Consider the following 24092-nt stretch of genomic DNA (forward strand, 5'->3'; position numbering starts at 1 on the left):
ATGTGCAGGGTTACAGGGAAAATAATGACATTAAGTAAATTGCTCATTTGGAGAGCCCATGCAGATACAATGGGCCAAATGGACTCAGTCTGCACTGTCACAATTGTGATCCAGTCTGTTGGATTGCAGTTATTGATGAAGTAGCTGAAGATGGTTGGGCTTAGGACAATACCTTGAGGAACTCCTGCAGTAATGTTCTGGGATGGAAATGGCCTCGAACAACCACAACCATCTTCCTTTGTGCTTGGTAACTCCCATCAATGGAGAGTTTTCCCCTAGATTCTCATCAACTTCAATTTTGTTAAAGCTCCATCATATCATAGTGGGTGTCTGCTGCCTTGATGTCAAAGCCAGCCACTCATCTCTTCAATTCAACTTTTTTGCCCATGTTTGGACTGAGGTCTGGAATGGAGTGTCCCAAGTGGAACTCAAACTGTGCATCAGTGAGCAGGTTATTGCTGAGAAAGTTCACTTGATAGCACTAACTGCAACACCTTTCAGCATTTTACTGATAGAACATAGAACAGTACAGCACAGAACAGGCCCTTCGGCCCACGATGTCGTGCCGAGCTTTATCTGAAACCAAGATCAGGCTATCCCACTCCCTATCATCCTGGTGTGCTCCATGTGCCTATCCAATAACCGGTTAAATGTTCCTAAAGTGGCTGACTCCACTATCACTGCAGGCAGTCCATTCCACACCCCAACCACTCTCTGCATAAAGAACCTACCTCTGATATCCTTCCTATATCTCCCACCACGAACCCTATAGTTATGCCCCCTTGTAATAGCTCCATCCACCCGAGGAAATAGTCTTTGAACGTTCACTCTATCTATCCCCTTCATTTTATAAACCTCTATTAAGTCTCCCCTCAGCCTCCTCCGCTCCAGAGAGATAATTGAGAAATAGACTGATGAAACTATTGGCTGGATTAGATTTGTCCTGTAATTTAATATGACATCAACTGCATTTCTCCACATTGTTGGAAACAGTTGTAGCTGTTCTGGAACAGCTTGGCTACAGGTGTGGCTAATTCTGGAGCGCCAATCATTCAGTACCAGGTTACTGTTAGACTTTTGGTCTATCCAGTGCCTTCGACTATTTATTGATAGCACATGGAGTCAATTGAATTGACTGAAGACTAGTATTTGTGATGCAAGGGCCTTCATGAGGTGTACAAGATGGATCATCCACTTGACTCATGACTGAAGATTATTTGAAATGCTTCAGCTTTGTCTGCTGTGCTGATATGGTGGGTTCCCCCAATCAATTAAAATGGCACTATTTGTGGAGCTGTCTCCCCCAGTTAGTTTTTAATTGTCCACCATCATTCAATACTGGATGTGACAGATGTTGACCTGATGCCTCATAAAGACATGATACAATGAGTGTGATTGCTTCGCTCTGACTATAGAATACTGCTTCTGCTGTTTGGCTTATATTGTTGCTTTACCAGGTTGGCAACTCATTTTTAGGTATGTCCGTTGCTGCTGCTGTTGGCATGCTCTCCTGCACTGTTCATTGAGCTAGGGTTGGTTGCCTAGCTTGATGACACTTGTCGAATGAGGGGCATGCCAGGCCATGATGTTACAAATTGTGGTTGAATACAATTCTGCGCTACTGACAGCCCACAGCATTGCATGGGAGGCTCAGATATGAGCTGCTAGACCTATTCTGAATCTAGCCCATTTCACATGTAAGTAATGCCTCACATGATGGAGGATGTCCTCAGTGTGAGGATGGAACTTAGTCTGTGCATTGATGATGCGGTGGTCACTTTTACCAATACTGCCATGGGTAGATGCATCTACAACAGGTAGATTAGTGAGGACAAGATCAAGTGATTTTTTTTCCCTTGGTTCTCTCATCACCTGTTGCAGGCCCAGCATGGCTGCTAAATCTTTCAGGACTTGGCCAGCTCTGTCAGTGGTGGTGCTACTGAGTCAGCCATGGTGATGGACTTTGAAAACCCCGCGTAGAGTGCATTCTGTGCCCTACTGTTGGTTGGTACTACTTCCAAGTTTGGGCTACATGGAGGAACACTGACTATTACCTGAGCGTGTGTGATAGGTAGTAATCATCTGGAGGTTTTCTTGCTCGTATTTGACCTGATGCAATGAGACTTCATGGGGTCCAGAATCAATGTTGAGGGCCATTCCTTTTTTCTGTATACCATTGAGCCACCGCCTCTGAGTGGATCGGCCCTTATGGTGGTTCAGGACATACCTAGGAACAGTGATGGAGAAGTCTGGGGTTAGACTGTTAAGGTATGATTTGTTGAGTATGATTGTCAGGCTGTTGCTCAACAAGACTGTGGAACATCTCTCCCAACTTTGGCACCTCCCCAAATACTGAGGAGGGCTTTGCAGGATCATCTGGGAAGGGCGTGCCTTTCTCAGTAATGCAAGCCTCTGGATCATTTCAGGTTGCCTCCATGCCTTGCTTGTAAACTTTCCAATCTTTTCATAATCAAGAGAATTGACAGAAGCCAGAGGGTGGTTTTAGAGCGTTGTTTTTCAAACTGGAGGCCTGTGACCAGCGGTGTGCCTCCAGGGATCAGTGCTGGGTCCACTGTTATTTGTCACTTATATTAATGATTTGGATGAGAATATAGGAGGCATGGTTCGTAAGTTTGCAGATGATATCAAGATTGGTGACATAGTGGACAGTGAAGAAAGTTATCTTCGATTGCAACAGGATCTTGATCAATTGGGCCAGTGGACTGACAAATGGCAGATGGAGTTTAATTTTGATAAATGCGAGGTGATGCATTTTGGTAGATTGAAACAGGGCAGGGCTTACTCAGTTAATGGTAGGGCGTTGGGGAGTTACAGAACAAAGATCCAGGGGTACATGTTCATAGCTCCTTGAAAGTGGAGTCACAGGTGGATAGAGTGGTGAAGAAGGCATTCAGCATGCTTGATTTCATTGGTCAGAACATTGAATACAGGAGTTGGGACATCTTGTTGAAGTTGTACAAGACATTGGCAAGACCACACTTGGAATACGGTGTACAGTTCTGGTCACCCTATTATAGAAAGGATATTATTAAACTAGAAAGAGTGCAGAAAAGATTTACTAGGATGCTACCAGGACTTGATGGATTGAGTTATAAGGAGGCTGGATAGACTGGGACTTTTTTCTCTAAAGCGTAGGAGGCTGAGGGGTGATCTTATAGAGGCCTATAAAATAATCAGGGGCACAGATCAGCTAGATAGTCAATATCTTTTCCCCAAAGGTAGGGGAGTCTAAAACTTGAGGGCATAGGTTTAAGGTGAGAGAGGAGAGATACAAAAGTGTCCAGAGGGGCAATTTTTTCACACACAGGGTGGTGAGTGTCTGGAACAAGCTGCCAGAGGTAGTAGTAGCGGTGGGTACAATTTTATCTTTTAAAAAGTATTTAGATAGTTACATGGGTACGATGGGTATGGAGGGATATGGGCCAAATGTGGGCAATTGGGATTAGCTTAGGGGTTTTAAAAAAAAAGGGTGGCATGGACAAGTTGGGCCGAAGAGGCCTATTTCCATGCTGTAAACCTCTGACTCCAAGAGCCATTGCCCTACAAATAGAATCATAATATCCCTACAGTGCAGAAGGAGACCATTTGGCCCATTGTGCCTGCGCTGACAACAATCCCACCCAGGCTCTATCCCTGTAACCCCACATATTTACCCCACTAATCTCCGAGACACAGGGGCAATTTAATACTCTCCTAATTGCCTTCAGCATAGGGTTTGATGGCATGTGGCCTAGAAATTTTGTAAATTTCAGTCCTTTTAAATTCTCAAGTACTCCTCACTGATTTTGGTGCATGGGGTGCATGCTAAATTTGAAAAGCATCTGTATTTTTATGCCATTAAAATTGCACAACTCCCTGATGCCCTCTAATGGTAGTAACACATTGCTGCAGCATTGCAATCATGAATAGATACTGGTAAACATAGGTGCCTGAAGAAAAGGCTGTTTTGGCGCCCATGAATTGTTGGAGCACTTCCAGTGGCACCACAAAACAGCATGCCTATTTTGGAGCATTTCTGGCTAGCACTGCTATATCATGTTTTACTGTATCACTGAAGAGAGAATTGCCTCTGGCTGGTTGCTTTTTAAAATACATGCGCAGGAGTCCATTTGTAGAGATAAGTAAATTTATATATTTTGATCTTGGGCAATTTTGGGATACAGCTGATATTTTAATGTAGTCAATGTAATGTCAATATTTTAAAAAAGTGAGGTAGTGTTTGAGTAAATGCAGGGGAGATCAGTGGACCAATAGCTCTGATCATCCTTTGATCACAACTAATTGTAGTGTGTCTTTTGCAGTGTTAGAGCAGTTTTGCAGGACATCCTTTGAGGTGTGTGCAAGGTTCTGCAAAAAAGGAGCAGTTCTGTGTGTAGACTGAGAGAAATTGCACCTTATTTCTAATGCTTTGTTATTCTGCAGCATACTTTGATTACAAAGAGGACTCTTCATTTCCGAAGCCTCCATCCTACAGCGTGGCAACTACGCTCCCTTCATATGACGAGGCTGAACGAACAAAAGTTGAAGCAACCTTGCCCCTGGTGTCTGGACGGGTAAGAATCTAACCTGCATTTGAATGCACGAGATATAGTGTAGGTGGACCACTGTATACAAAAATATGTCTAGGACTAATGCATTATCTTTCTATTAATCTATTTTTCACAGCTTTTTATAGAGAAAAAAGTATCTCCCAACCCCATTTGCTTTATTCTAAATCTAATTTCATCTTGCCTTTAATTAAATTAAAAATGGTATGTTCTTTATGAGAAGGAACCTTCTGTGATTACTTTATCATAACTCAGTCTTGGCAGGCCAATCAAAATTTAACTGACCTTTCTATAATTTGGATATTTCAAACATTTTTCAAGAAAAATTACTCAAGTAATTTCTATTAATCTGGTTTCCCTAATATTCCAATTCTCATCCTATTCTAAAAACAGCAGAAGGGAGATGATTTTGGTGCTGTAAAATATTTCCAGCATTTGAAAGCTGTATTAAAAAATACAAATAACGTTGTTTATTTCTGCAGTAATATCAGGGAATCCATCACTCTGTTATACTGCTAATGTATTTAAGTATAGATTTCAGTAGATGTTGTTTCTGAGTTGCATTGTAGCTTTGATAAATATTCTCTATGCACCTCAGTGACAGTGCAAGGTAATGCAGAAAAATAATCCCATTTTTCCCAAGATGTCAGTACATCAGTCTGCTGTGCTTCGCTTTCTTATGCTGCATTTTCTAATTGAACTTCAGATTCTCTTTTGACATTACAATTAAATAAACTTATTATAAATTGAGCATTTAAAAGATTGGTTAAATGTGTGGCGGTGGGAAGTGAGGGTTAATTTTAGTAGCCATTTCACCTCTACTATAGTCTGCTCCAAACAGATTGAAATTCCTGGATTAGGTATGGCCATATTGAAGTGAAATGCTGAATCACTATAACCTAAAGTAGCAGCTGGCTTAGTTAAATGATTATTGATTCAATATTGACTTTACTTCCATTAATAACAGCTAAATCTCTTCCTGTTGAGATCTTTAAGTTGGATTTCAGTCTCCCTAGCATTATGCCTCTCTTTGAATCCCAGCCAATTACCTTTTATGACTGCTATGGTAGCCTCCATGTCCTCCGCAAGTTCCTGATGCCACTGTTAGCACAGAATTAATAAACTAGGAACTAGGGAGGATAGAATTCCTCTCTCAGCACAAATGTTACAAGGCACCTGTTACAGAATTAAGCAGCTTTAGCACGGAGACCCAAGGAGAGATACTGTCAAATTTTGAAGAGGTGCGCAATTAATAGTTTCTGAAGATACTTCTGTTTGTGGAAGCAGTGATGTTAAACAATGAAATATTGCATATTTGAGAAGTTGTTAATGGAGTCAAGTATTGTGCTGCTTAAAGGAGAATGAGCAGTGCCTGCCATGCAGTATGTTTTGTGAAATGTCTGACCCTCCCTTCTCTTAAGCCTGTGACGTAGAGACTTTCAAACATATGAAAATACTTTAAAATTGTGCTCAGAAGAAAAAAATAATTGCTGCACAGTGATTTATTTCAAATGTACATCACCAAAACTGGCCATTAGCCACAACAGCTGTGTGTGTCAGTCTTTATGTTGTACATGAGTATCCTCCCACCCTTCGTCATCTAACCTTCTACAACCATCTATTCCTTTCATCCTCATATACTTAGCCAGCTTCCCCTTAAATGCATCTATGGTATTTGCTCAACTTCTCTTTCTGGTTCCATGTTCTAGCTGCAATTTGGGTAAAGATGACTGTAACATGCACACATATATATATTTGTATAGCTGATCCTTCTGAAATCCAAGCTGTATAAATTAATTAGGATGCGTTAAAAGGCAATGGATGGTAATTAACTAATTATTATGTTGCCACTAAACAACTACTGACCAATTTGTTTCTTGGTATTGACTCACTAATTTTCAGTGGGGGCTACTGATTGCTTTAAAGGTCACTTAAATGCCATGAGTAGTGCCAGTGTATAGTCCTAAAAATGGGAACAATACAGCTACAGCAAGAGTTATATTTTGATCACAGTTAAGATCAGGGATTAAAAATGGGTTCTTCAGGTCTGTTACCCAGGCTCATGCCATATTGCGAACTATTTGGTGGGGGGTGTGGTTTGGCGTTGTATCACCACTTGGTTCTTCGTCACTGCAGTTGTAGTGCCATAGTTCCATTCTGAAACTCAATACTGTGTTATTGTGTGTGCTTTGCAAAAGATGCACTATTGGTGTGGGTGTTGGCTGATCCTTCCACGTCTTATCAGCTCTAAAGGAAATTAATCTCAAATAGTTTAATGTTTAGTAAAGGAATTAGACACCTTAACATATGCTGCTGAAGTTGATAATCTTGAAAGCTGGAATCATTTTAGATTCTCGTTCTGCTGATCATCCAAGTTTTAACTGAGTGTATTTGCTGTTTGTAGTTTTTGTCCAGTAAGGTATTTAAAGATTGTGTCAACCAGATAAAACCCATTATGAGCAGTTTTAAAGAAATTCTGCATATGGTGCTACAGCAAAGAAGTATAAAGATTTCTCAAATATTCAAATGGAGATTGAAACTAGTTAATATTATTGATTATTTCCTTAAAAGTGTTCACAAGGGAGGACAGTAGCAGCATGTCAGTCAGTATTTGCATAGCGGTCAAAGGCAGCCTTAAAGGATATAAAACCAATAACTTTCCAGAAATTAATGATCAACCTTTGTGTGCTCATTGAGATTTGGGACTAAATCTACCAAGTGCTAGCAGTCATGAGGAATTTGTTCCCGTGCAATTAGAAAAATGCCGCCACAGTTTCTATTTTAGAAAAGGCAACCCAGAGAATTGTCAACGCATTAGTCCTCATCAATATTTGCCAAAATGATTAAATTCATTATTAGAAACAAACTTGGTCATTACCCCTCTAAAGGTACTTTTAACAAATGACAACCAACCCAGTTTCAGAAGGGGTGATCCTGCAAGACCAATCTCTTTGATTGTTTTTGAGGAAGTGGTTAAAATTTAAGTTTATTTATTAGTGTCACAAGTACGCTTACATTAACACTGCAATGAAGTTGCTGTGAAAATTGGCACAGTGGTTAGCACTGTTGCCTCAGCACCAGGGACCCAGGTTCAATTCCCGGCTTGGATGACTGCCTGTGCAGAGTCTGCACATTCTCCCCGTGGCTGCGTGGGTTTCCTCAGGGTGCTCCAGTTTCCTCCCACAGTCCGCAAAGATGTACTGGTTAAGTGCATTGGCCATGCTAAATTCTCCCTCTGTGTACCCGAACAGGCGCCGGAATGTGGTGACTAGGGGATTTTCACAGTAAGTTAATTTCAGTGTTAATGCAAGCCTACTTGTGACATTAAGAAATAAACTTCAACTTAAAAATCCTGTGAATGAATAATAAAAAAAATGTCCAGGTAGCTGAGTCTAGGTGGTGTTCACCCAACAGGCAGGCAGTGATAAGATAGGAAATAGCAACTATTCAAGATGGGAAGTAGGTAACATTTGCAGAAAACATTTTTTCAGTCAATAAGTAATGCTGAAAGCTTGTTACACGGTCAACATTTCGAGGAAAAAAACATTGGAGCAATGCCACTGTGCTGGAAAAATGTGCGCAAGGTTGCGGAGAGAGTTGAGAGGAGAACATTGAATGTGGAAGTTCAGCCACAGTGGGTACTTGAATTACACGAGGAGCAACTAAGCATGAGCATTGAATAATAGATGATGTCGGGATAGGGAACAAAAAGTGGGTGCAGAAGCTCTTGAAACAGATGGTTCAGCCAACTATGTACAGTTTTGGTCTCCTTACTTGAGAAAGGATACACTGGCGTTGGAGGAGGTACAGAGGAGATTCACGAGGTTGATTCCGGAGTTGAGAGAGTTGGCTTATGAGGAGAGACTGAGTAGACTGGGACTATACTCTTTGGCATTTAGAATGAGGGGAGATCTTATAGAAACATATAAAATTATGAATGGAATAGATAAGATAGAAGCAGGGAGATTGTTTCCACTGGCAGGTGAAACCTGAACTAGGGGGTATAGCCTCAAAGTAAGGCAGAGCAGATTTAGGACTGAGTTGAGGAGGAACTTGTTCACCCAAAGGGTTGTGAATCTGTGGAATTCCCTGCCCAGTGAAGCAGTTGAGGCTACCTCATTGAATATTTTTAAGGCAAAGATAGATAGACTTTTGAACAGTAAAGCAAGTAAGGATTATGGTGAGCGAGCGGGTAATTGGAGCTGAGTCCATGAAAATATCAGCTATGATCTTATTGAATGGCAGAGCAGGCTCTAGGGGCCAGGTGGCCTACTCCTGCTCCTAATTCTTATGTTCTTATTAAGTTTTGATTCATGTCCAATCAATGGCACCGGGAAGAATGGTATTAAAGTTGTCAAGTAGGGACAGTTAAAGGCCGGAAAGTAGGTTGGGGCACAGGGACCCAGTCAGGGTCTCAGGGTCAGGTACAACTAGTGTCGGACTTGAAATTGATGATTTTGTAACTTATTTGCTAGCGTTCTGGTCATAATTTCTACATGCTGAATGTGGTTATCCTGTTTGCATGTTTTCATCCTTCAGAAAAAGCATCTAAAATGTATTTCTTTTTGTCCAACCAGGATGATGATTTTTCAGGAAGGGATGACTTTGATGATGCAGATCAGCTCAGGATAGGGAATGATGGTATATTCATGCTCACGTTCTTCAGTAAGGATTATTTTTAAATTGCATTTATTCTAAAATTAGCATTTCTGAGAATTATTTAACCAGTATATTTACTAATAGGAAGGCAAGAATTTGTCAAAAAACATGTATGGATATAATGCGAAGTTCTGGTAAGTGCACAGCATCTCAACAGACGAAAGCTTTGGCCATTTCTAATAATTTTATGATACCTGTATAATTTAATGAATCCTGAAGGTTTTTAAATCACACGAGTGCTAGATTTCAATTATCAGCTCCAGTAATTTGGATTATTAATATGATAGAGAGGTATTAGGTTTGAGTTTTAATTGTCATTTTGATTTGTTGAACTGATGGCATTTCACTATTTTCACTGTGATATCTTTAAAGCTTCCCTATCTGAAATGATAAATAATTGGAAGGTCTTTTCCTACTGTACTGATGTCTGCAAAATAATAGAGTAGCTGTAATGATTAATAGGCCTGAAATTCCTGCACCTGGATGGACATTACAAGGGTGTACAAACAGGCTGGAAATTGGATTGAAACTCTGGCCTGAAGAGTCTTTGTTGCATTTTTTGACCAGTGAGACATTTCTGCTTGATTCTCCTGCCAATATGTCCCCCCTCACCTCAGATGAGGAGGTGGAGCTGATAAATTATAGTACCCATGAGAAATCTTGCCTGCTGCAGCCCCGTTGCCCTGCATACAAGGGTGCCTGCCTGATGCATGATGATGAATGGAGTAAATAGTACGCTTAGAGCAATGGTCTTAATAGTGGCCAACTGACATTAGGAAACTGGTATCTGCACAATACATTATTTTTCTAAACACAATCCAGTTTTTATGCAAAATGGCCTGTTCCTCCTGTCAGCGTGACAGATTCCGAGTAGCACTCTGAAATTCCTGACCAGTATGCAAGGATTACAGGAAATATCACAGGCACCCTTCCCCTTGCGTCACTGACCCTGTTCCCTGTATTTCCACCTGAGACAGGGTCAGGCCAAGGTAGACTGGTGCCTAGAGCTGATGTCCTGCTGCACTTGTTTGGCAAAGTGGGTTTCTCAGAATTTCTATGAATCTATGATTCTAACCTTGCGTATTTAAAGATCTGCATGCCTGAAGTTTACGAAATGTGGGAGGGTGTTAATTAGGGGAAATCTGAGAATGATAGAAGTGCAGAAACCATCATGATTTTCCCCTTTCTTGTGTTTCCCAGTGGCATTCCTGTTCAACTGGATTGGTTTCTTCTTATCATTTTGTTTGACCACTTCAGCTGCTGGTCGGTATGGGGCCATCTCTGGATTTGGCCTCTCGCTGATTAAATGGATCCTCATTGTGCGGGTGAGTGAAACGTTTCTTTGCCCATTTGATGTTGACTACCCCATCCAAAAGATAATTTGTTCCTAACTGCAACATTAATTAAAATTGAACTTTCCTTTTGGCTACAAAAACCAAATGAAAATGTAAGGATTGGTAACAGTTTTAACTTATTAGATTTTGTGACTATCAAGCCTGGTGCTGAGATTTGTGCATCAAGTGAGATTCTGCAGATAAGTAACAGCACAAGAATACATTTTATTTGTAGTTGTATGCAATATTGTGGCTTCTATTCTATCCTAACCATGTCCCATTTAATGGGAACATTTCAGCATAGTTACAGATGCAGTTCTGATAATATCACATAACGCGTTCCATCAAATTGATTCTTTCATCTCATGAAGGCAGACAGAAGCTATTACAGTCAAAGGATGCATTCTGTAAATTGTAATTCCAGTTCTTGTGCTTCTTTACTAATGAGAAATTAAAACTGTTTCCAAGAAGAATAAATTTTCATTTGGATTTTGTAGCTCAGACCTTCCACATCGTCCCGAAAGTGTTTGTTATTTTCATAATTTGGCATGGCAGGAGAATCTCTCAACTTGCTGCTATCTGTATAATGTCATTTGAAGGTGTTTTAATGAACTCTTCCTTCTTGGGGTAGATTCACCATGCTTCCCATAAGCAGATTGCGTGCCCTGTGAACCAGAGGTTTTACTCCTATATCTTTCTGCAGTAGTAGAAACCATGTGACCTTTAGAGTGTGCACATCTTCAATCTCTAGCATACACTATGTTTAGATTCTCCCATAATATTGCCATCGCACAGTGCTTGAGCAGAGCTCAAATTCCATACAAGTCAAATTAAGATCCATTTACTGAAATTAAATGAGTAACCTCACAACATATTGCAAATTCTGGAACCTTGATAGCAGTAAAGGTAAACACTGCTGCTGGCAGCATTGAGTATCTAGCTTCTTTACCAACTGCGTGTAATATTCTCAATGCTTATTTTAATTCTGTTTCACCCTATACCACCATGGTTCACATGGTTTCATGGTTTTCAAAATCTTTCTCTTGCTCAAGCCAGAGGCTTAAGTTTCCTTTTTATTCTTTGAAATTTAAGGGAAAATACATTTTTGTTTTATTCATTGATGGGACATGGGTGTCGCTGGCTGGCCAGCATTTATCCCTAGTTACCCCTGAAGGGCAGTTGAGAGTCAACCACATTGCTGTGGCTCTGGAATCACATGTAGGTCAGAACAGGTAAGGATGGCAGATTTCCTTCCCTAAAGTACATTAGTGAACCAGATGGGTTTTTCTGACAATTGACAATGGTTTCATGGTCATCAGTAGATTCTCAATTCCAGAATTTTTTTATTATTGAATTCAAATTCCACCATCTGCCATAACAGGATTCAAATCCTGACCTCAGAACATTAGCTGAGTTCCTGGATTAATAGTCTAGCGCTGATACCACTAGGCCATCGCAATGTAAAAAAAGACTTTCATATAGCATTATGAGGATGGCATGGCGGCACAGTGGTTAGCATTACTGCGTCACAGCACCAGGGACATGGGTTCAATTCCAGCCTCGGGTGACTGTGTGGAGTTTGCACGTTCTCCCCATGTCTGCATGGGTTTCCTCCCTGTGCACTTGTTTCCTCCCACACTCCAGGTGCAGGTTAGGTGGATCGGCCATGCTAAATTGCTGTTAGTGTCTCAAGATGTGTAGGTTAGGGGGAGTAGTGGGGTTACGGGGATAGGGCCTTGGTAAAGGTGCTCTGTCGGAGAGTCGGTGCAGAGTTGAAGGGCCGAATAGTGGTCTCCTGCACTGTAGAGATTCTAATTTTTCCGGACCTCAGGACATCCCAAAGAACTTTACAGTCAATTAAGTATTTCTGATCTACTTACTTTGTAATGAAGGAAACAATTCAGCAATAGAATTGCATATTAATATTGAATTTTCTTTGCAATATGGGAAGATTGAGTTTCTACAGCGAGATAGTTAAATGGGGAATTACTTCCTGCTTCTCTGTTTAGTGAAAATAATATTGCTACCTGAGTAACCCACATGAATTACTATTTTTATTGCTGATGCAGAGATGTTGCTACTGTCATTCAATATCTAAAGTTCCCTTACATCTGTGGACTTCTGTAAAAATAAAATTCTGTCTTTCAGTTCTCTACTTACTTTCCTGGATACTTTGATGGTCAGTACTGGCTCTGGTGGGTTTTCCTGGTCTTGGGTAAGTGTCTAATTTCCATCTTTATAAGCATTTGTATTTTTAATCATTCCTTTCAAAGTTGCAGGACCTGGATGAGCTAATGAACATAACATAAGAACATAAGAAATAGGAGCAAGAGTAGGCCATCTAGCCCCTCGAGCCTGCCCCGCCATTCAATAAGATCATGGCTGATTTGAAGTGGATCAGATCCACTTACCCGCCTGATCCCTATAACCCCTAATTCCCTTACCGATCAGGAATCCATCTATCCGTGATTTAAACATATTCAACGAGGTAGCCTCCACCACTTCAGTGGGCAGAGAATTCCAGAGATTCACCACCCTCTGAGAGAAGAAGTTCCTCCTCAACTCTGTCCTAAATTGACCCCCCTTTATTTTGAGGCTGTGCCCTCTAGTTCTAGTTTCCTTTCTAAGTGGAAAGAATCTCTCCACCTCTACCCTATCCAGCCCCATCATTATCTTATAGGTCTCTATAAGATCCCCCCTCGGCCTTCTAAATTCCAACGAATACAAACCCAATCTGCTCAGTCTCTCCTCATAATCAACACCCCTCATCTCTGGTATCAACCTGGTGAACCTTCTCTGCACACCCTCCAAGGCCAATATATCCTTCCTCAAATAAGGGGACCAATACTGCACACAGTATTCCAGCTGCGGCCTCACCAATGCCCTGTACAGATGCAGCAAGACATCTCTGCTTTTATATTCTATCCCCCTTGCGATATAGGCCAACATCCCATTTGTCTTCTTGATCACCTGTTGCACCTGCAGACTGTGTTTTTGCGTCTCATGCACAAGGACCCCCAGGTCCCTCTGCACAGCAGCATGTTGTAATTTCTTTCCATTTAGATAATCCAATTTGCTATTATTTCTTCCAAAGTGAATAACCTCGCATTTGTTAACGTTATACTCCATCTGCCAGATCCTCGCCCATTCACTCAGCCTGTCCAAATCTCTCTGCAGACCTTCTACGCCCTCCACACGATTCACTTTTCTACTTATCTTTGTGTCGTCTGCAAACTTTGTTAGCCTACACTCAGTCCCCTCCTCCAGATCGTCTATATAAATGGTAAATAGTTGAGGCCCCAGTACCGATCCCTGCGGCACGCCACTAGTTACCATCCGTCAACCAGAAAAGCACCCAATTATTCCGACTCTCTGCTTCCTGTCGGATAGCCAATCCCCAATCCATGCTAACACCCTACCCCCAACTCCGTGTGACCCAATCTTCTTCAGCAACCTTTTGTGAGGCACCTTATCAAACGCCTTTTGGAAATCCAATGCTAACGGTAGCATTAATTTTTAACTCAGTATTTCTCCGATACCGGATTAAGGACCTGTGCAGTGTATTTGGTGATCCAGACAATTCTTCATTTGGGGAGGAAATTCCTGTACAACTTGTGCGTACCCCTGAAACAAAAGTTCCTACTTGCATGCTCATTTCAAGCCCAGTGCTTTATAAGATGGAAGAGGAAAAAGTTGCCTCGAGGATGTGACTGAGAGAAATTGCGAGAGAAATCTTGGGGCTTTTAAAAGATGAGCAAAAAAGAGGCATTTTGGAAATTAATTCCATAATGCATGGATGTAGTAGCTGAAAGCTGTGTTATGGATGATGGAGTGAAAATGGAAATGTACAGTTGACTTGGATGCATATAATGTTGGAGTAGTACAGAGAAGATAACCGTTTTGTGGGGGGCGGGGGGGAAAAATCAGGAGTAAAAAAGGTTGATGAACATAGGAAAACAGTGCAGAATAAATGGTCAGCATTGGGTGGAAACACCAAGTTTTCACGCAGCTGTCTTGACAAGAGAATACTGCATAGCAGTGGGCAAAATAATGGCACCTGTAAAATGAAGAAAACTAAGCTTCAGAATATCATGAGAGGTGGGAGGGATGAGTGAAACATTTCAGGCAGCATAATCTGTTGAAAATTTGCTTATGTAGCTAGATTAACCCCAGGGTAGTCTGCTGTAGCCACGTCAAGATTGTATGCTCTGTTCGTAGCCACAAAGCACAGCAACTTGCTTGGGCAAAGCTTTTCATCCAGGATGAAGATTAGCCACAGCTTTGAGTGCGTTGTCGCCATCTTGTCTGTTTCTGTGTGTCCCTGCAGCTGCCTCAATGTCGGATAACGGCAGAGTATATAGAGGATAAAGAGAGCTTCATGGGAATACATGATTTTGAATGCTCCAATTTGTTTTTGTTCAGTTTTTCATATATTTCAAAAGCTATTGTACATATTTTAAAAGTACATTGAGCCATTTATCAGTTCCCACAAGTGACCTGATTAAACAGGGATGCAAAAAGCTGAGTCTAGCAGTTTGACATCAGTGCTGAGCTGGACACTGGCTAGCATTAAAATTTTATGTCAGCAATATCGTCCTCCCAGTACTTTCTGACCTCCTTACAAAAAGATATGTATTTTAAGAATTATAATATGCTGGAGGTTGATAGCATCTACAGAATAATCTGTAGGTTCTGAGTATCTTAGTATTGCACGACACTTGAAGTGAAATGGTTTCTTATTCCTGGAGTAGACCATTTATTAGGAATTGTAGGAAAACAAGTGAAACATGTTAGCCTGAGATGTTTCATTTCTTATCTCTGCAATTTTAAATAATTCTTTCAGAGAGCAGTCTTGGCAGATTTGGCTTCAGTTTTTATTTAAATATTTTTTAATGAACAACTCACCAGCCATTGTAAAAGTGACTAAATGGTCCTTTAGAATAAGAATACAGAGTAGTAAATCTGTATTTAAATTTTTAAAATACCTAGTTTGTTTTGTTTTTGTTGTTTTTAAAAAACGCCTAGTCTATCAAACAAATACACCAGGAAAATTTTATTTGTGAACTCTGTCCCTGAAGTTTAGAATGGTTACAGCACAGAAGAAAGACCTGCTGTGTTTGTGCAAGAACAATTTAGTTTGGTCAAAGCTCCCGCCCTACTGTACTGATTGAAACTTGGTTTAAAAATTATAGTTTGGTCCAATGACCCAAAAGTTGTGGGTAAGTAGTTGCTCCAATTAGATCAGAAAGGTCCCAGTTTCATTTACTGATCTTGCTGAATTGATTTTTTTCTTAAATCAATTCATGGGAATGTGAGCAATGCTGGCAAGGCCAACATTTGTTGCCCATCTCTAATTCCCTTTGAGAAGGTATTGAACCGCTGCAGTCCGTATGGTATAAATGCTTCCACATGCTGGTGGGATGGGAATGGCGGGGGACATATTTCTAAGTCACAATGGTGTATAGTTTGGAGGGGAGTTTGCAGGTCATGGCGTTCCCATGTCTTTGTACTTCTGGCTGGCATAGATTGTAGGTATGGAAGGCAAGGTGCTGTTGGAGAAGGCTGGTGCATTGCTGAATCCTGATAGTACACACTGCAATCATGGTGTACCGATGTACTAATTAAACAAGCTGCTTTATCCTGGATGGCATCAAGCTTATAGAGTGTTGTTGGAACTGTTTTCATCCAGGCACTCCAGGAGAATATTCCATCACACTCTTGAATTGTGCTGTTTAGATGGTGGACTGCCTTTGGGGACTTGGAGATAAGTTACTCACTGTAGAATTCCCAGCCTGAGACCTGCTCTTATGACCACAGAGCAGGCTATATTTATATACCTTTCATTTCAATGAGATCTTCTCCCATATTAATAAGTTCCAGTGAATACAAGCCCAGTCCACCCAATCTCTCTCCCCATGACAAACCTGCCACCCCAGGAACCAATAGCCTTGCTCCTGATTAAGTTTCTGGTCAATGGTGGCCTCCAGGGTAGCAAGTGGGGAGAATTCAGTGATGGTAATATTATTGAATGTCAAGGGGAGATGGTTAGATTCTGTCTCTTGTTGGAGATGGACTTTGCATGGCTACATGCCCAGGCCTGAATGTTTTCTAGGTCATTGATGGAGCATGGAGTACTTCAGTATCTGAGAAGCCATGAATGAAACTGAATACTGCAATCATCAGCTAAAATCCCCAACTCTGATCTAATGATGGAGGGTGGGTCATTGCTGAAGCAGATCAAGGTAGTTTGGCCTAGGACACTACCCTGAGGAGCTCCTGCAGTGATGTCCTGGGGATTAGATGCTATAATTGTCCTTGGATTATCTATTTGGGAGTTGAGGGAGGATGTGGTGGTGAGGGTGGTGATTGTGATGATGAAGAAGGAGCCTTGCTCCTGATTATTATCCAGCAACCCCTGTTGGAAGCTCACCTCCACGGACATTGCATCAGAATGGAAATCAGCATAACCTCCCCCACTACTACCTGTTGCCTGATTCCTCTGGCAGCTGAATAGCTCACTAACATTCACAGTTGAGACAAGCTCCCAGAGAGCAACTATAGTCCATAGGACATATCACAACATTGACCTAGGAAGAAAATGCGTAAGAAACAAAATAAATTCACTAAGTAGTCCTTGTGATTGTAATTTTTAATATATTTGAGCAGCTTTTGTGCATTTTGCGAGAGCATAGTCTATGATTCTGTTCATAAATGCTCCATAATAACATGATCACATCATTGTGTTGTATGCAACAGTTTGACATTCATTCTGGGTCACTAACCTGCATTAAATTTTTATGTCAGCAATATTGCTGTCCCAACATATAACACTTTCTGATTTTGCATCTCTCAAACTCGAGCAAAAAGGATGTTGGAAATCTTATTAAAGCTGACTGATGGCAGCATTCACAATATCCAGGCTTCCCTGGAGCATAGCCCTGTCTTAACAGGATGTAAATATCAAAGTGCAAAAATATGCAGCCTGCTTTCAATATTTTGAATGGTGCAAACACCTCTCAAATGGAATGTCTATACTTCATACCGCGCATGAACTTTCAGAAGAGAAGCGGTGAAATCGGAAAATAAATCAAACTCAAACAACCCCATTTAACTATCTGGTGCTGAGCGATCTAGTGGATAGATAAATATATTGCTATTGTTAATCTTTGTGAAAGGTGAGTGCAAAGTAAAAGTTAAATGCAGATTACTAGAAACCTTTTGAATATATTCGTGATTGAGATCAATAGATTCTTGAGCACAAGGGACAGTGCAATAGAGTCCATGCAAAGTCTCAGTCAGGATCTTATTGCTAGTCTGAGGGGTCATTTGGCTTACTGCTGCTCCTGTTTCTTACGGCAGACAAGTTAGAAAAGTTAAGATCCAAGGGAAAGAAACAATTTGAATCTAAAATTTGCTCAGTGACAAGAAGCAAAGATTGAGTGTTTTTGTGACTCAGGCATATCCAGTGTAGTTCCGCAGTGTTCAGTCTACATCCTTTGCTTTTTGCAGTTAATATCAATCATTTAGACATAAATATAGGGACATGATTAAAAAGTTTGCACAAGATACAAAAATTGGTCGTGTGGTTTATAGTGAGGAAGTTAGCTGCAGGAAGATATCAGGAGACAGGTCAACGCACGGGAAAATGAACTTCAATCTGGGGAAGTGTGCAGTAATGCATTTCAAGAGAGCAAACAAGGTATGGGTATACACAAAAATAGTGCTGGAAAACCTCAGCAGGTCTAGCCTTTGTAGAGAGAAACAGAGTTAACGTTTTGAGTCCAACGTAACTCTTCAGAAATGGAGCAAGGTCAAAGTGTGATGGATTTTATGCTGTTAATAAAGGGAGGAAAGTTAGATGGAGCAAAAAGGAAAGTCAGGGATACGTTAAGAGGCAAGGACAATTTCAGTGACAAGATGTCATGGAATAAAAGGTGAAGGGAATGGTAATGGTAGTACTAAAGGAAAAAAGCCTTGGTTCAGAGTTAGGAGCAGAATAAAAGTCAGCTCTATCTGCAAGCAATGCATGAGACTGGCACTAGAGGAAGAAAATATAGACTGGCAGGCAGATTTCATCATCGGAAGCTGTTGAACTCATTGAGTCCCAAAGGCTGTAAAGTGCCTAATTGGAAGATGAGGTGCTATTCCTCAAGCCCGCACTGGGCTTCACTGAAACATTGCAACAGGCAGAGGACAGAAATGTGAACAGGAGAGCAAGTGATGAATTGAAAAGGCAAGCGGCCAAAAGATCGGGGTCATGCTTGTGGACTGAAAGAAAGTGTTCCTTGAAGCGGTAACCCAGTCTGCATTTGTTCTTCCCAACGTAGAAGAGACTGCATTGTCAGCAGCCAGGGCAGTAGACAGAAGTGACTTGTGTAGAAGTAAATCACTGCTTCACAATGCTCAATATTTGGAAGAATACTGAGAAGTGCAGAGAAACCTTGGTGTACATGTTCACAGATTTGTAAAGGTAGCAGGACAGGTAGATAAGGTGGTGAAAAGAAAATTGGGCTACTTTCCTTTATTAGCCAAGTCATAGAATATTAGAGCAGGGAAGTAATGCTGGAACATTATAAAAGCTGAATTAGGCCACAGCTTCAGTATTATGTTTGGTGCTGCTCGCTGCATTACAGCGAGGATGTGATTGTTCTTGAGGGGGTACAGAGGAGATTTAAGATGTTGTTGCCAGGAATAGATAATTTTGATTGCAAATAAGATTGGATCGGCTGAGGATATTTTCTTTGCAATAGAGGAGGGTGAGGGAAGATTCATTGAGGTGTATAAAATTAAGGGTCCTACATAGGATGCTAGGAAGGAATAGTTTCCCTTCACAGAAAGGTGAATAATGAAAAGGCATAGATTAAAAGTGTTTGCGAGAAGGATTAGAGAGGAGTTGAGAAATGTTTTCACCCAGAGGGTGGTGGAGGTCTGGGATTCTTGAATATGCACTTGAAGTGCTATCATCTACAAGTCAGCAGACCGAGCTGAAAGGTAGGATTAGACTGGATAACACTTTTTGGCTGGCATGGAGACTGAATAGCTGTCTTCTGTACCATACTTTTTATTCTATAAATCCATGCTGACTGTTGTTTATTAAGCTCTGGAAATACCAAACTGCATCCATTAGAATGTCAACTTGACATGTTCTCTGATTCAGTGTTTGAATGCTGACATATTATAGAACTAATTATGTATTTGTTTTCCTGTAACAATTTCCTAATCTTATTTTCATAATTAGGGTTCTAAAATTTGTAGGACCCAACTGTTGATTGGAGGAAATTGTGAACTTCGTGGTTCCATGATGGTATGAGCTGGGTCTTGTGTTTTAATTTAAATGAAATGCTTTGCATTATGTCAGATTGTATTAACCATACCAGCTGGACAGATATCAGCTGAATTATACAGTATTGCATATTTCATGTATTCTACTGGACCATTATACTGTTGCATCATTATTTTTATTCAAGAATTTGTCAATTATTTGTTACCTTGCAGGATTTTTGCTGTTCCTCCGAGGATTCATTAATTATGCAAAGGTTCGGAAAATGCCAGATAGTTTTGCCACTCTGCCAAGGACTAGGGTCCTTTTCATCTACTGAGAAAAAGGTCTGTAAGTGATTCAAATTTACTAATATCCGTGTATTACTATTAGCTGCTTTTCGGCGACAAGGTTTCGGGAAACCTTGTTCACTCTTGTCAAATATACATGGCACTTTTTAAAACTTGGGGAGACGATGGAGAAAAGGAGCCAGTAAATTAGTTAGTTAGTAAGTAACCTGATTAATAAATTACCAATAATTATGCAGCACAGAATTAAGTTGGCATTGAAAGATACTGCGGTTCACAATCAATATCAAACTGCCGTGTGTGACAGCTTGTATACTTCAGTCGATTCCATAACATTTCTGAATTCCAACATCATCGTTGAAAACAATTTGGCTTCATATATTATTTTTACAAAAATATTTGTATTTGCAAAGTTGAAACTTGGGAAGAGATATTTTCGCTCATTTATTCTGAGATCTTTTAGTTCCTCCAGGAAGGGGTGGAGGAGTGCAATGTCCAGATTTGGTTTGAAATTTGCGGCATTGCCCGAGCATCAAGTTCGTCCACCTTTTCAGCAGAAGAAAATGTGCTTTGGATGTGGGATTAGGCAGCAATGAACAGGAGGTGTTGATTTTCTCATTATAGCAGCACCATTGTGCTGTTTGTGATTGAAGTCGAACGAGAGGAGGAAGAATAATGCCAGCTTTAAGATGAAAGGTTCCAGTATCACATGATCGGAAGGGAATGTAATACAGGATCTATCTTTTCAGAGTATTGCATTATTCACTGTCTTGTATTTATATAGCATTGGATACTTCCACGTCTGATGGCAGTACTGTAATCCTCTTGCCATTTTTTTTCCTGTTCTGCCTGAAAATAGAATGGGTCTCATTATAGTTCATAATGTCTTTTTTTCTTCTCCGCTGCAGATGGTTTCCTGGAGAGTGATTTCCTGCATCCGTAGATTGAACAACTCGTTCACTAGCAACTGACACCTGCAGGAAGTGGACCTTACAACTGGGACACAAAAGGGTGGGGGGGGGGGGCTGGATAAATTACTGCATAAAAATGGAAAATGAGGACAGTGTTTCTTATCTGTTTTTAGATGTACAATTTTAATAGTGAATGCTGAGAACTTGTAATCATTATATTGTTTAGTGGCTACTGTTGAAGTGCTACCGCAAAATTGGTCTGTGATGTACTAACAATGCCTTATTCATTTGTAGACATTACTTAGCATGCACTTTGCTCTTATAGCCAATAGAGGGCACAATTGCTTTACTTTACTTCCTTTGGGCTTTATCATCAATGGATTTTAAGAAGACAACATAGTGTAGAAATGATGCTGGTCATGATATATGTTTAAAATAATTGTATTCTTTGGAGCTTAGGATCTCTGTAAAGTGGTGAGATGATGTGTTATCATTTGCAGAACCACACTTCTGCATTTTAAGAACAGACTAATGCACTTTTTGTGCTTTCTGCCAAGAGTTATTGGACTGTACCTTTTGGTTTTATTATGTTCTAAAGTATATGATTGTAAATAGTTCAGAACATCTAATAAATGTGAATTCTATAACAGCCTTCAGGAGCAGTGCCTGTTCAGTGAAAAGCACAAACACTTTCACTGGTTTCTCCTCTTTCCATATTTTGAGAATTCGTTATGTCTTTCTCCTTCCCAATGCATTTTCACATTGCTGCTTTATTTTAACAGAAGTGCTTAGCTGCCGTCCTTGGCATGTCCCAGCAGAGTTCACTTCTGTGTTGTAGCTGGCTATGTATAACTCTGTTGGTTAGTATGGATGTTTGAAGCATGCAGAGGGATGCAGTTTGCTTTTGGGTATGTGGTGTGTGAGCTGAGTCAGCAGTGGGTGCTACAAATGGTCGTTGTGTCCCAAACCAGGCACAAGCAGTCAGCAAATCCCACTCCTGCTTACAATCCAGTGCGACATCATTGAAAAGTTCACACGTGAGGCCCTCTGGTGAGGATCGGCCTTGGCAGTGGTAGGTCCGATGGATTGCCAGCACTTGCATCTAGGATTAGGCGAGAAGAATGAGGTACTTGGCCACAGCACAGGAGAGGGGCCAGTGTCAGCTGAATCAACACCTGAGGAGGGAAAGCAAAGCATGGGCTCTCAAGGGGGAGATGATGGCTTCGTGGTAATACCACTGAACAGCTGGTGGAATTTAAATACCATTTTTAAAAATCTGGAGAATAAAGCTACTCTCAGTAATGGTGACTGCGAAATCCAACAATTGTTGTAAAAACCCATCTGGTTCACTGATGTTCTTTAGGGAAGGAATCATCACCTGCTGTCCTTGCCTGGTCTGCACTACATGTGACTCCAGCCCCATAGCAGCCTGGTTGACTCTTAACTGTCCTTTGAAATGGCTGAGCAAGCAACTCAGTTCAAGGGCAATTAGAGATGTGCAACAATTGCTTGCCTTGCCAGAGATGCTCAGATCCCATGAAAGAGTCAATAAACCTAAATCTGGGCAGTGAGCAAAATTGAATTTATTGTGTCTTGAGACATCAACGTTTTCAGTTCTACCCTTGTATCCATGCTAAACTGAGGAAATTTGTTTGAGCATGAAGATAACCAAAAACATGTAGATGTGCCAAATTTCCCAGAGGTTCAGAATTTCTTTTGAAAGTCTAAACAGAGAAAATGTAGATTTTCACACACCCTTCATTTATTGTGTTTGCATTGTTTATTGGTGTATATTGTGACGAATGTTATGTTTAAAAATACCAATTGTTTGGAGTCCAAGAGTTGGAAAGTCTGTTGTGTAGATCAGTGACCTGCTACAGGATCCCCTCTCCTCGACTCCTAACTGGTTTGGACGATGGCTTGTGGATATAGTTTCACTGTTGTCTGTCACCAAGGTTGTAAAGGTAGCAGGATTACTGGACCCCACAAAAAAAACAAGCAGATGATATCCCTTGGAGGCAAACCACCCACTGCAAATGTGTGCTACTTATTTGAAACTCTCCAAGGTTAAAATGTTTGTAGCCTTCTGACCCCCTACCCAAAATGATAACTTGTATTCATAAAATGTCTGTTAAACCCTTACAAGAGTTATAATTGTTGTGGAGGATGAGATTTTATTTGTGTACTTTTAATGGTAAAGCAGTGGAATTTAAACATATTTATTACTTGAATGAAGATTTTTAAAATTCATTCAGGGAATGTGGGTGTCACTGGCTGGCCAGCAGTTATTGTCCATCCCTAATTGCCCTTGAACTGAGTGGCTTGTTGGGCCATTTGAAGGTATTTAAGAGTCAACCACTTTGCAATGGGTTTAGAGCCACCTTTAGACCAGACCAGGTAAGAACTGCAGATTTCCTTCCCTAAAGGACATTACTGAACCAGATGAGTTTTTACGACAATTGACAATGGTTTCATGATCAGACATTTCGTTTCAGATTTTTTTTTTCTCTACTGAGCTCAAATTTCACCATCGAACCCGGGTCCCCAGAAGCTTTACCCTGGGTCTCTGGATTATTAGTTCATTGACAATATCACTATGCCAACTCCTGCCCCCGAATCTAAATGCTTTGTGATACAGCAGCACTTACTAAAACAGACGACCTGATTCTAGAATCCCAACCAAAAGGGATTCACCACTCATTTCAGCATGAAGAATTACTTAATGAAGAACTGCATCAAATCTATTCAACCGCATTTACATGAGCAACGGTCATCTGATCCAGGAGAAATTCAAGACTGTTATTGCAGGTTTACCAGCTCATTCTTTCAAAATGATACCTTGAGAAATTAGGTGCTTCAGAAAATCTCAAGTCACACTAGAACTCTTTTAGCCACAATGGTTCGGGCTGTAGCTGCATTGTTTCCATTGGGGTGATGCCACCTTTGATTCTTTCTTTGTGCTGTTAGCTGATCTCCGTGTGGGAGGTGGCAAAAGTGTCAAATTTGTTTCTGGAACCCTGGACGTGGAGAAGGAAGTCTGCCATGATTGCAAG

General features: G+C 40.7%; 1 protein-coding gene across 2 annotated transcripts in view; it reads left to right on the forward strand.

Moving 5' to 3' along the window:
* LOC144505029 (NEDD4 family-interacting protein 1) overlaps window positions 1-21691 on the forward strand; it is a 46022-nt gene extending 24331 nt beyond the window's left edge. Inside the window, exons 3-8 of one of the 2 annotated variants that reach the window (XM_078230699.1) lie at window positions 4444-4574; window positions 9146-9233; window positions 10428-10552; window positions 12710-12776; window positions 20057-20171; window positions 21037-21691. In XM_078230699.1, coding sequence (XP_078086825.1) covers window positions 4444-4574; window positions 9146-9233; window positions 10428-10552; window positions 12710-12776; window positions 20057-20160 — 515 coding nt within the window. In that variant the 3' untranslated portion in view covers window positions 20161-20171; window positions 21037-21691. The remainder of the gene's footprint in view (window positions 1-4443; window positions 4575-9145; window positions 9234-10427; window positions 10553-12709; window positions 12777-20056; window positions 20172-21036) is intronic. The other variant, XM_078230698.1, reaches the window with a different exon arrangement.
* The last annotated feature ends 2401 nt before the right edge of the window (window positions 21692-24092 follow it).

This window comes from Mustelus asterias, chromosome 16 (genome assembly GCF_964213995.1).
Source record: "Mustelus asterias chromosome 16, sMusAst1.hap1.1, whole genome shotgun sequence".
NCBI lineage: Eukaryota > Metazoa > Chordata > Chondrichthyes > Carcharhiniformes > Triakidae > Mustelus > Mustelus asterias.